The sequence below is a fragment of the Chiloscyllium plagiosum genome, chromosome 23 (genome assembly GCF_004010195.1).
Source record: "Chiloscyllium plagiosum isolate BGI_BamShark_2017 chromosome 23, ASM401019v2, whole genome shotgun sequence".
Taxonomy (NCBI): Eukaryota; Metazoa; Chordata; class Chondrichthyes; order Orectolobiformes; family Hemiscylliidae; genus Chiloscyllium; species Chiloscyllium plagiosum.
Genome location: NC_057732.1, coordinates 31,052,527 through 31,066,055, shown reverse-complemented (window position 1 = coordinate 31,066,055; position 13,529 = coordinate 31,052,527). Strand labels below are relative to the sequence as shown.

Below are 13,529 nucleotides of genomic sequence, written 5' to 3'. Positions count from 1 at the left end.
TTAGTTGAATGCTAACCCACGTGTATTTTCGTTTGCTTAGCACATTATATTCAAGCTTTATTCTCAGTGAAAGTTTTGACCTCTTGAAAGATTGATTTCTCTTATTGTTTAATTTTTAAATGACTTTTTAAAAATTACTGTAGAATCTAGTTGTGGTTTGTAATTTGTAACAATCAATGCATGCAATAAATTTCACTGCAAGTTAGGTTTTGAGGGCAGCTTGTTTTCTTGATGCAAAACTAAATAATGGCATGAATAAATGTACAGTAATAATTTTAACATGCCCATTTCTCTCTAGAAAAAGTGTGAGCGCTACTGGCCATTACATGGGGATGGAGTTCTCCACCTTGGAGAATTTCAGATTACTTGTGTAAGTACTTTTGCTATTCGTGATTTGTGTTTTGGGGAGGAGGGAATGATATTATGTCATTGGCTAATTGGTTGGTGATAAATCTTTGGAAAATGATGTGCGTTGCTTCAGTTTACTTTTTAACTACTTTCCAGGTTCAAATAATTAGTAATCTTGTGTTGACTTCTCTGCATGTATCGTTATAATTGATAGCCCAATTTCTTCAAATTAAAATAATATTATACACGATTGAAGTATATTTTGATGGGTTACTGTGTTTTGATGACCATACTGTGTCTGCCCAAAATAATTGCTTCGTCTTCATGTTTGAGCCTGTACATGATTGTCAGTCAGACATCTAAATGAACATTGCAGTTCAGTCTAGTGATGGAAAAGGATAGATTGGATCTATAAGTTGAAGTTCTAAATTGGAGGAAGGCCAATTTTGACTGTATTAGGCAAAAACTTCCAAAACATGTTTGGGGTTGGATGTTCGTAGGTAAAGAGACAGCTGAAAATGAAGTAAGAGTTCAGAGTCCATCTGTTCCTATTAGGGTGAAGGGCAAAGCTGGTAGGTGTAGGAAATGCTGGATGACGAGAGAAGTTGAGATTTTGATGAAGAATAAGTAAGTATATGTCAGGTATAGATAGCAGAAATGAAGTCATTTCCTAGAAGTGTGTAGGAGTATACTTCAAGAGGGAAATCAGGATAGCAAAAAGGGGACATGAGATAGCTTTGGCAAGTAGGATTAAGGAGAATCCAAAGGGATTCTACAAATATATTAAGGATAAAAGAATAAGTAATAGGGAGAAAATAGGCCCCTCAAAGATCTGCAAAGCAGCCTATCGGTGGAACTGCAGGAGCCGGGGGAGACTGTTAATGGGTATTTTGCATCAGTGTTTAATGTGGAGAACGACATGAAAGATAAACAATGTGGAGAAATAAATAGTGACATCTTGCAAAATGTCCATGTTACAGAGATGGTGGTGCTGGACATTTTAAAATGCATAAAAGTGGACAAATCCTTTGGGCCCTGATCAGGTGTACCTTTCGAGCTCTCTGGGAAGTAATTAACTGGGCTTTTTTTGATTAGATGATTAGATTCCCTACAGTGTGGAAATAGGCCCTTCGGCCCAATAAGTTCACACCGACCCTCTGAAGAGCAACCTACCCAGTCCCATTTCCCTCTGACTAATGCACCTAACACTACGGGCAAATTAGCATGGCCAATTCACCTGACCTGCACATCTTTGGACTGTGGGAGGAAACTGGAGTACCCAGAGGAAACCCATGCAGACACGAGAATGTGCAAACTCCACACAGACAGTTGCCCGAGACTGGAATCGAACCTGGGATCCTGGTGCTGTGAAGCGACAGTGCTAACCACCGTGCCGCCCCTTGCTTCATGCTGAGATATTTGTATATTGATAGCCACAGGCGAGATCTCAGAAGATTGGAGGTTGGCCAACGTGGTGCCACTATTTGAGAAAGGTGGTCAAGAAAAACCAGGGAACTGTAGTTTGGTGAGCTTGACAAGAGTGGTGGGCATGTTGTTGGAGGGAATCTTGAGGGACAGGATTTACATGTGTTTGGAAAGGCAAGGACTGATTAGGGATAGCCAACATGTCTTTGTGCATGGGAAATCATGTCCACGAACTTGATTGACTTTTTTGAAGAAGTAACAAAGAGGATTAGGGAAGAGCGGTGGACGTGATCTATATGGACTTTAGTAAGGCGTTCAACAAGGTTCCTCACGGTAGACTGGTTAGTAAGTTTAGGTCACTTGAAATACAGAGAGAACTAGCCATATGGGTACAGAGCTGGTTCAAAGGTAGAAGAGAGAAGGTGGTGGTGGAGGGTTGCTTTTCAGACTGGCGGTCTGTGACCACTGCTGTGCTACAAAGATTGCTGGATCCACTGCTTTTCGTCATTTGTACAAATGTTTTGGATGTGATCGTAAGAGGCATGGTTAGTAAGTTTGCAGATGACACCAGAACTGGAGGTGTTGTGGACAGCGAAGAAGATTACCTCAAAATATAATGGGATATTGACCAGATGGGCCAAAAGGTTAAGGAGTGGCAGATGGAGTTTAATGTAGATAAATGTGAGGTCTGTATTTTGGAAAGGCAAATCAGGGCAGGACCTGATGGTAAGGTCCTGTGGAGTGTTGCTGAATAAAGAGACCTTGGAGTGGAGGTTCATAGCTCCTTAGGAAGTGGAATCACAAGTAGATAGGTTAGTGAAGAAGGTGTTTGGTATGTTTTTCTTTATTGGTCAGTGCATTGAGTATAGGCGATCATGTTGCAACTGTACAGGACATTGGTTAGGCCACTTTTGGAATACTGTGTGCAATTCTGGTTTCCCTGCTATAGGAAGGATGTTGTTAAACTTGAAAGGGCTCAGAAGAGATTTACAAGGATGTTGCCAGGGTTGGAGGATTTGAACTGAGAGGTTGAATTGGCTTGGTGCTATTTTTCCTGGCACATTGGAGGCTGAGGGTTGACCTTAGAGTTTTATAAAATCCTGAGAGGCATGGATAGGGTAAATGGACCAAGGTCTTTTCCCTGGGGTGGGGGAATCCAGAATTAAAGGGCATAGATTTAAGGTGAGGGGGCAAAGATTTAAAAGGACCAAAGGAGCAGCCTTTTCTCCCAGAGGGTGGTGTGTGTATGGAAAGAGCTGCCAGAAGTAGTCGCAGGGGCTGGTACAAATAGAGCATTGAAAAGGCATCTTGCATTTGATGTTGAAAGAGTGGGGGAATGATCTTTTGAGGGAGTATGGTTTGATTCTGCAGGATGATTCAATTTTTAAACACAGTTTGTTATTGAAAGGAAGTGAGTGCAACTTGAGGTAGTTGGGGCATTATGACCAATAGTTGATTCAGTGTTTGGACTGATGGAGTTTTAACTATTGAGATGGCTATGGCTGTAAAATCAGATAAATGAAAACACTAGGATGTGGCAGGGATTTATGCAGAAAGTAACATTGTGACTCAATGTCTTCACTTATGTCCTTCATTGCACACCATGTCTTCTAACCATTGGCTACAACTGCAGATTCCACAGTCCTATAAAACATTCCAGTCTTGATGCTTAATGACTTTCTGTTTCTGTTGCTCTTCCAGGAAGCAGAACAATCAAGAGATGACTATTTTATAAGGACTCTATTAGTGGAATTCCAGAATGTGAGTTATGGTCCAGTGTAAACAATGGATCTAGTTTAATTTTGGGGGTAATTTAATCTTTGGTAAAGTTACATATTGCTGATGAGTTTTTTTTAAAGAAAACGATTTGCATTTCTTCATCATTGGGCAAAAGCACTTTTGAGCTGAAAAATGAGGGAGAAGAGTGAAAGTAAGGTCTTAAATCCGAAGAAGTAAACATTATGACATGTTCAGATTCAGCAAAACTGGGACCTTTATTGTCAATGCACAAGTTGTAAGGCATGCTGGTCACAATAAGACTGTTAATGTAATGAAAAATCAAGTACAATAGATCAAAGTTCATCCTTCATTGGTTAATCTTCACCACGTCCGTTATGAAAGTAACTTAGCTTTTGGTAAATAGGAGATAATTAAATATTCATTTATTTCTTTCATACCCAGGAATCTCGGAGAATCTATCAATTCCATTACATAAACTGGCCTGATCATGATGTTCCATCTTCATTTGATTCTATTTTGGATATGATCAGTTTGATGCGAGAATATCAAGAACATGAGGATGTCCCCATTTGTATCCACTGCAGGTATAGGGGAAAATATTTCTGCTTTTAAAGGTTAATTTGGGCAATAATTTATTTTCCCATTAAATCTCTTTATAAATTTACATTTTTAAACAGAGAATTTGAAGAATTCCATGTTTCTGTTGATTTGGTTATACAGGCAATTATATAAGAGGCTACAAATGTAAGCAGAGCTGTACATATTTGTTTGCTCTCAGTCATCTGCAAACTAGGTCTGGTGAAGTTTAAAGTTTAAGACCATAAGATATTGGAGCAGAAGTAGGCTATTCAGCCCACCGAGTTTACACCACATCAATAAAATCATACTGATCTGATAATTCTCAACACCACTTTCCCGCCTTTTCTCAAAAACCTTGATTCCCTTACTGATCGAAACTCTGTCTCACCCGGCTTTGAAGATACTGAATAACCTATCCTTGACAGTTCTCTGGTAAAGAATTCCACAAATGAACAACCGTTTGGGTGAAAAAATCCCTCCTCATCTCAAGTCTTAAATTTGTGACTCCTTCCTTTGACAGTATGTCCACCGGTCCTAGATACTTCAATAAGGCCAAACAATTTTTCTGTATCTACCTTGTCAAGTACAGTAACAACCTTGTATGTTTCTTTGTATGTGTACTTCCTTCTGGCCCACAGTATGCAGCGGTTTTCCTATTCTGTTCTAACTGTCAACTTATTTTAAAATGTAAATTTTGGCAAATGATAATTTTGTAGCAGATTTTTGGTGGTGAGAAAAAGCAATTTCTCCTACAGGTTGATCAGTTCACTATGATTAATATTAACTAATTTTAAAAACTAACTTTTTGCTGATAATACCAAAATTTTCTTGTGAAAACTATAAATACTGCTTTATGCTGGATCTGCTTAAAATTAATCTCAAAGGTAATCCTGAAAATCTTTGCTGAAAATTTAACAGCCAGATGGTACATAGAAATATAGACTAACTCTCTCACTAACTAATATTAATAGGAGTAATATTTGGAATAGAAAATTGACCTTGTGTAGATCCATTTAGAAATTTACATTGAAGCATCTTTGGATATTCTGTTATTCTGAAGTGCTATATAAAGCATCACTAAGCTGGGGCAACAAGAATGAACACAGTTAATAGTTGAACATACTAATCAATTATGCCACGGAGACTGTTTGTTTGATTTATAATTAAACTTTTAAAAAATCCAATTCATTCATTCCAGGTGTTGGAAGGCTTGAAAAAGATACATTGCAATTGGAGATGGCCTAATTAGATTAGAAGGGTGTAACCAAATGAGGTATCTTGTGGAACTGGACACACAAGAGCATTCATGTCAAAAGTTGCAAATGGGTTGAGGAAGAAAATGCATTGATTCTAGTCACAGTAGATGTCCTTTGTATGCCTTTGCTTTCCATGCTGTTTTTGTTGTTTCTCTGAGAAAAGTTTTGTTCTTGTGCCAAACATTAGTGAAGCATAGTTAGATTAGCTGGAAACTGAGTTATCTGTTCTAAATTGGATCATGTTGGCAGACAAACTTTAGTTGAGCACTGGTTTTGAACTGAGCAGATAAAAGGACTTTGACCTTAACTTGCCAATAAATTTTCATTGTGATGGTACCATTTTCTTTTCAAAGCCATGGAATTAACATTTCACGTCACCAATGTTAGAGTTCTTGTTGTATTGATCATGGAGATGGTGTAGTGACTGTGTTTTGAGGAATGCAAAAATGAGTCATTTCCTGAAATTATTTGTTTACAGTGCTGGATGTGGAAGAACTGGTGCCATATGTGCAATTGACTATACCTGGAATTTGCTAAAAGCAGGGGTGAGTCATCTGTTAAGTTTTTTTTTGTCCTCAAATAAAACCTGCAGAGGCTAAACAAACAAAGAAAAATGTCATCACTTGGTCTATATTTGGGAATGTTCAATCCTTAAGTACAGTTTACTAGGTTACTGTGATTTCATGGTCTTCTCGGTAATAAGATATTTATTTAACTAATTTTTGTCATGATTGGTTTAATGATTTTCTATTTATCCAACAGCATTTAAGCGTTTTTATCACTAATATTTAATAGGCAAATCTGCACAAATAAACTAAATGCGTGACTTGCTTCTTCGTGACTACGATCATGTCAACAGTTTTGAAAAATACACTAGCATGATTTGATATTTCCATGTATCATCTAACCTGTTTTTCTAACCAACCTGTTCAGAGATGTTACTTCACAACTCTGGAGCGGGTGAGAGTTGAACCCAAACCTCCCAGTCCAGCAGTAAGAACACTACCACTGCACCACAAAAGGGCCCATCCATGTATGATCTATCTATAGTCAAGATTTATTGTCCTCAGCTTTGGGGAATTGTCAAGTTGGATGAGTGTGGGTATATTTTTATGAGGGATTAGATGATGGAATCAGCTAAAGAACTGGAAGCTATGTAAATTTGTATTAGCATTCCAAAGTGTGAACAAATTCCTAAGTAGCTGTGAACATAGTGAAATATTCCTATCCTTAAAACAAAATACATGGTTGCGGACTTGAGAGAAGGCTTAAATAATGAGATCAGCTTCTATCTCCCTCGCATACAGATTGTCAAGATGCACAGTGGATTCACAAATTGATATACAGTTCATTGACTTTGCTTTTATTTTGCTCAAAGATACCGTTGTGGATACATTTTGGGATTTAATGAAACATGATTTTGTGGTTTATGTTTGGTCTACTTTTGTACTTTCAGTTTAGGAGCTATCTAAATGGAACTAAAATAATACACACCATAATTTTAAGGTTAAATAGCTTCCATTTCAAGTACCAATGTAATAAATGCATGTCACAAAAATTCACTGTTTTTATTATTTAAGCTATCACTTTCAATACATGATGCTGCACCAGCCATTCCCAAGGCATGCTATGGAAAATTTGCTGTATTCAGTGGTTGGATTTGGAATTATTAAGCTGCTAGTCAAAAATGCCATGCAAGGATGGCAGATGCATCTTTTCAAGGTCTTACTTGAAATTATGCAAGTTATACATTACCATTTATAAAAAGCATTGGCGCAGTTTTGGTCTCCTTACTTTAAGAAAGGACTTCGTTTGCTGACAGGAAGTTCAGTGAGAGTCCAGGAGACTTGTTTCTGATGAGAGAATTGTTAAATGAAAAGAAATTAGCTCTACCTTCTTGGAATTTAGAAAAATGAGGTGTAATCTAATGGAACATAAAATTCTTTTGGACCTTGAAAGGATAGATGCTGACAAAACGTCTCCCTGGCTAAACAATCTGCAACACAATTTAATTTTATCAGCTAGAATTCTCATTTTGCCAAAATGTTTCTGTTCCTAGAAAATTCCTGAGGAATTCAGTGTGTTCAATTTGATTCAAGAAATGAGAACACAAAGGCATTCTGCAGTTCAAACAAAGGTAAGATTGAATGTGATGTTTAATTTTATTTATTTCCTCTTGCGTTTCAGTAGCAGTGTGGGCTTCAAACATGCAATTTTCCGTAAGTGCAGTTCAATGAATGTTAATGAAACTGAGCTTTCTTCAGTGCCACATTTTCTAAACAATTTCTTCACTGCGCTTGATTAAATTGACAATCGTTTTAATCCTCAAGAATCTTGCTTAGCATGTCAAGAAACTCGACATTTTGCAATATAACGGACTGAATTTTCTGCAGGGATGTAGCTGACCACTGCTCCTTTTATATGTCATGAATGATGCCTCACTGACAGGAAATTCTGATCAAGGCTCATGGTGCAGAACAATTGGGAAAAATAAACCATACGCTCTTTCTCACGATTTGGAGGTGCTGATGTTGGACTGGGCTGTACAAAGTTAAAATTGTCACAACACCGGGTTATAGTCGGACAGATTTATTTGGAACTTGAGAATGTAACTTTAAGAAAGTTTTAGAATTCATGTATGAAAGAACTGAAAGATGAGAGACTTAACAAACAATCCCAGGTCTTTATCAAGATATAATTTCAGTTCCATCACACTGTTAAACTTTTACTATAAATTCTGTGTCCTGTATCTTATTCTCCACAACCACCTGATGAAGGAGCAGTGCTCTGAAAGCTAGTGCTTCCAAATAAACCTTTTGGACTTGCACCTAGTGTTGTGATTTTTAGCTCTTTTTCACAGACGTTAGTTGCAGTATTCTGTAATGTAAAAGTCCAACATCACAGACTGCCACTTTGACAGCTGCTGATAAGAACATATTCTAAGTGTGAGATTAGAGTGCAGGATTGCAAGCTAAAGTAAAGTGAGGTAACACAAGTTAAGTAATGGCGTGTTCGAGGTAGGTCTGGAGGAGAGGTGTGGGTTAAGTCCCAGAGTTAAAGTGGGTAAGTGGGTTTGGGTCTGCAGGGAGAAGTGTGTGTAAGGTGTCTGGGAGAAGTGTGGTTCAGACTGAGAGAGTTACATTGGTCTAGTTACTAATAGTTACAAGGTATTTTATAGTCTTAACTTTTCCTGAATAACTATTTACGTAACAACACTGGGACCCTCTTTTTTTTTCTCCAAATAAGGTAGATACTTGCAGAAGGTTCCAGGAGTAGGGCAATTACCTGCTGGATTTTTCAGTTTCCTGGGCAATTCCTTTGGAATGTGTGACACTGGGGATTTCACGGGGCTCCCATGTATAACTCTTATCTAGCATAAAACCTGGCCCATGTTCCAGTAATTCTGACTTGAATGTTGTAACTAATTATGACGTTTGTGTAAATAAATATTAAAGTAGCCAAAACAACACACAATGTTGAAATTTGGACAAATCATCAGATTTTTTTTTGAGTTGTACATCCTTTGATCAGAATAGAATTCTTTAAATTTTAAAATAAAATGTAGGCATCTTGCAGAACTTAATTTTTAAACTAAGATATTTTTGCATAATTAAGTTGGAACGCTTGCCCTTTATACCAACTGTAGTCTGCTTTTTTGTATTTATGGTGGGTAGGAGACTACTGATTTGATTGAAAGTTAATAACCGCCTGTAGTTGATAACCTGTTCAAGTCAGCAAATGTAAAAAGCTCTTGATTTCAGAGAAGTAGCCTAAACATGGTGATTATTTAGTGCAAAAGAAGGTTAAATAGAAAGTCTCTTCATTCAGTAGAGAACATATTTGTATTTAGAGAATGGTCTTCAGTGGTTGAGTGGCCAACTTCTCATATTTCCTATGTTCCTATGTATGTTCTGTTTTGCAGGAGCAATATGAGCTTGTTCATCGTGCAATAGCTCAGATATTTGAAAAAGAGCTACAAAGGAGTCAACGCACTGAAAATCTTTCTGACACTGTAAGTAATTGTTTATAAATAATTTATTTGATTAAAAGTATCTATGGTAAACATTTCATTCAATTTTCAGTTGTTATATAATGTATGTAATACATTTTCCTTATTTTGCTGTGTGAAAAATCGTGATTGTTAACTGGATTAGTTCGACACTTAGACTACAGAAACACTCGCTATTTGTTTATCAGGTTACTTTTATGCTGACAATTTATGAATGATGGAGATTAATATTAAATTATTTCATAATTTGCAGAAAATTTTGTTTTGCATTTAAGAAAAAACACTGATAAAATGAGTTGATCCTAAGTATATTTTTAAAAAACTTTACACGCAGATGGTTGGATGCTATTTTCCGGAAAGTCTGTTTCCTCTTGTGCAGTGAAATGTGGTCACAAGCAGTCGAACAGTACCTGTGACTTTGACATAATACTCTTTTTTTTAAGTAGAGAACTGTGGAACTGAGCATCTGGAAAAAGTACTTCCGTGGCAGGAAATCTAGCTCTTTTCAATAGTACTCAGCAGATATTTTTCCTGTTTTTTTTTGAAGCAAAATGATATGAAACTAACAGGGTCCCAATTTTGTAATTTCTTTTTAACAGTTGTATGCTGTTTGTTTATTTATAGTACTTTTGACTTATCCATAAATATATTTTACTTTGGTATTTAGTGTGGTCTTGGGTATGTTCTAATTACATATCTGTGGTGAATGGCATGGCAGATATTGCTGAAACTGACCGTGTAAGGAAACTGACTTAATATCAGTGGTCATTAATCTAGGATGGCTTGTTAATCTCTAACAGTTCAACTGCAAACTTCATGTATCTGTCCATTCAGTTCCAACTATCCAGTTTTCAGAATTTTATAGCTGATTTTTTTTTCGTCAATGACTAGCTTCGTGCCTAGAATTTTTTTTAACAATACCTAGGATCTGGGAGCAGCCTTTTCAGATGTCCTGTTTTCATTAGCTTGGAAAATTTGATCTACAAGATGGAGTGATCAAAAGTTTTGCGTCTGGGCAAATGTAGATTTGTATGTACAGATTGTGAAATGCTTTGTAAAGAAAGTACACATGTACCTGCCTCTCAACCTCAGGTGCCTTTACTGCATCTGCAACTTGCTCTCTGTTCCTATTTATTATTCTCCAGTTAACTACTATTGAACCACCTCTTCAATTCCTGGATGTGTTCTATCTATGGAATGATTTTATTTAGCCTTGTTAGAATATGAAAATGTTGAATGTTAGTGCATTAAAAGGCTTTTATGATCATTGACATTTAAGCTGCTTTTATATCTTTTCTAACAGGATGACATTAGTTCTGAAAATACAACTATTTCTTCTCTTCCTGACAAATCTGATTCACCACCACCAAAACCACCACGAGTACGAAGGTAATTTTCAATTTGATATGTCAGCTAACATCACTGTTTAGAACCAGATGTAACATTAACTCTGATCATTGAAACAGTTAAAGACTTGAAGACATTTACCTATAGATAATTTGCAGAATTCCTGTTGTTTGGGTCTATGGGATATTTAAGTTACCTTTTACCTCTACACTTGTCTAATTTTAGCTGATGAGTTATGCAATAACATTTGAGGCTTCATGTATGAAGCATTGCTAATATTCTGTGTGGACGTTTTTGAATTGAAACTACATGGTGCAGCTTCAGTATTCCATTTTGCCATAAATATGGGATTTTAAGCTGAGCACTTACAACACTGTTGCATGCTATTATGTTTTTAAAAAATTGACAAGTTGCACTTAAAGGTGGAAATAATTAAGAAATGGAGACGGAAACTTGAATGCAAAAATGGCCAGATTCAGAAAATCAGGCATGCACAGGAAAGTAAAACTAAATACAATTGCAGGGGTGGAAAAGAGGAAGGACATGCAGGAATTTGTAGAATATGCCGAGTCTTTTTAAAATAGTTGTGAAATTCGTGACACATGAATGGTATTTTTGTCAGAATTGCTTTTTATGAAAGGTACTGGGGAAGTTGGCAATAGAAACATTTGTGTAAATGTACTAATTGTACTAATCACCTTGTAATAAAGGAATGGGTAGAATTATGAACCCAGGCCAAAACCCCTCAAAATACGTTAAGATAGCCTAGATCTATTTTTTTTTTGTTTAAAGGTAAATGTAAAGCATGGTGTTGCAGATGCAATTCATTTGGTTACTCTACATGACTAAGCAAAACAGGCTTGGACAAATGACGTATTGCATTTTTGTGATATAAACAAGGACAGAACTTGTACAGTTAATGGTAGTGTTGTAGGACAGAGAGACCGAGGGGTTCAGATACATAATTATTTGAAATTTGCGTCACAAGTAGACAGGGTGGTTAACAGTGTGTTTAACGCACTTGCCTTCATTGCTCAGACCTCTGAGTATAGGAGTTAGATGTCGTGTTCAGGTTGTACAGGGAATTGGTGAGACCTCCTTTGGAGGACTGTGTGCATTTCTGGTTACCCTGTTATAAGGATATTATTAAGCTGGAGACGGTTCAGACAAAATTTACGAGATGCTTCTGGGAATGGAGAGTGAGATATAAAGATAGACTGGGACATTTTTCACCAGAGTATAGGTGGTTGAGGGGTGACTTTACAGAGGTTTATAAAATCATGAGAGGTATAAATAAGGTGAATGACCAGGGTCTTTTTCCTAGCATGGGCAACTGCAAAACTAGGGGTCATATTTTTAAGGTGAGAGCAAAACATTTTAAAAAAAACATGTGGGGGCAACTTTTTTTAGTAATTCATGTGTGGAATGAACTGTCAAGAAAGTGGTGGATGCAGGTACAGTTAGAACATTTAAAAGACATTGGGATGATTTCATGAACAGCAAAGGTTTTGGAGAATATAAGACCAAGTGTAGGTAGGTGAGACTAGCTTAATTTGGCAACATGGTGTGGTCTAGTTAGACCAAAAGGTCTGTTCCATGCTGTATGATCTGAACATTAAGAATGTTGGCAAGCAATGTTTCATCATGTGTGGCATGTTGCAGTACATGTTGAGAAACTTTTTGATTTGCTGTCCTGGCAAACCATCCTGTTCTGATGCTTTTAAGGCTTGCTTCAGGATTTGTACAAATCTCTCCACCTGGCGTTTTGTTACTAAGTTATACAGAGCCAATCTCACCTGTTTGACTGTGTGGTATTCCAAATACTTGTGGAATTCTTTGCCACAAACTGTTTACCATTGTCACTTGCGACTTGTTTGGGATTCTTGAACCTGGCAAATGTTTCTTTCAGTAGTCTGTCATTGCTTTTGCTTATACCAACTTCATAATCGCCACATTGATTTACTTGCAGGGAGCATCCATGACCACCAGTAACATCTGTACTTCTATTGTCCTGTTTAATTGTCATAAATCTACTGCCATGACAGTTGAGGCTATTTCCTCGGGTGAAGAAGCGACAACTGCATTGCCTCCCTTACTAATGTGCTGGATTTGCATGATCTCAATTTCTCAGTCTGGGAGTCCCCATTCAGCCACCAGAAGTAGCACCTGACTATTTCTGTCTCAATTTGAGGATCCATTTCCAGAGCCACCCTTTTCCCAGCAACCAATGCAAGGGTTTTAGCACAGTTGGTAGATTTGATTCGAACTTGCCATAATAAGTTGTCCCACAAACTATCTCAGTTGAGATACATTCTCTGGTGTAGGAGCTTTCATGATGGCTTCCATCTTCTTGGGTGCCTTGTACAGACCCTTGCCATCGATTGCATGGTCCAGGTATTTGGTGGAGTCCTTAAAATACACTCCTTTCTCCCTTTTTACTTGCATGCCATACTTTTTTAGTGTTCCTTCTAGGTTTTTCAAATCCTCCTCTTTGGAGGAGCCAGTGACCAAAATAGCGTCCAGACAATCCTGGTCATGTACAAACCCACAATTTTGTCGATGGCTGGAATGGAGCTCTGTTAATGTGATGCCGAAGGGCAGCCGATCATAGCGGAGAAGTTCCTTTTGTCACAATCATTAACAATGGTATGGAAGGAGGTATTTCAGGACCCTCACTACACCATCTGCTTTTAAGACTGGATTGGTTGGAGTGACCTATTCACTGGTGGTTACTGGTCCCAATGCTCCAAATTCACTAGACATGCCACTTGATGGCACAGGGTACTGGATGTGCTTTTGGACTCCTCAGGCAAGCTTGTGGCTTC

The 13,529-nt window shown here is 37.5% G+C and overlaps 1 protein-coding gene across 4 annotated transcripts in view; it reads left to right on the top strand.

Moving 5' to 3' along the window:
- LOC122561733 (tyrosine-protein phosphatase non-receptor type 12-like) overlaps positions 1-13,529 on the top strand; it is a 129,486-nt gene that overhangs the window by 71,291 nt on the left and 44,666 nt on the right. For all 4 annotated transcript variants that reach the window (XM_043713809.1, XM_043713808.1, XM_043713811.1 and 1 more), the window contains exons 6-12: positions 299-370; positions 3,475-3,534; positions 3,955-4,097; positions 5,827-5,893; positions 7,408-7,485; positions 9,271-9,360; positions 10,661-10,746. In XM_043713809.1, the coding sequence (XP_043569744.1) occupies positions 299-370; positions 3,475-3,534; positions 3,955-4,097; positions 5,827-5,893; positions 7,408-7,485; positions 9,271-9,360; positions 10,661-10,746 (596 nt within the window). The remainder of the gene's footprint in view (positions 1-298; positions 371-3,474; positions 3,535-3,954; positions 4,098-5,826; positions 5,894-7,407; positions 7,486-9,270; positions 9,361-10,660; positions 10,747-13,529) is intronic.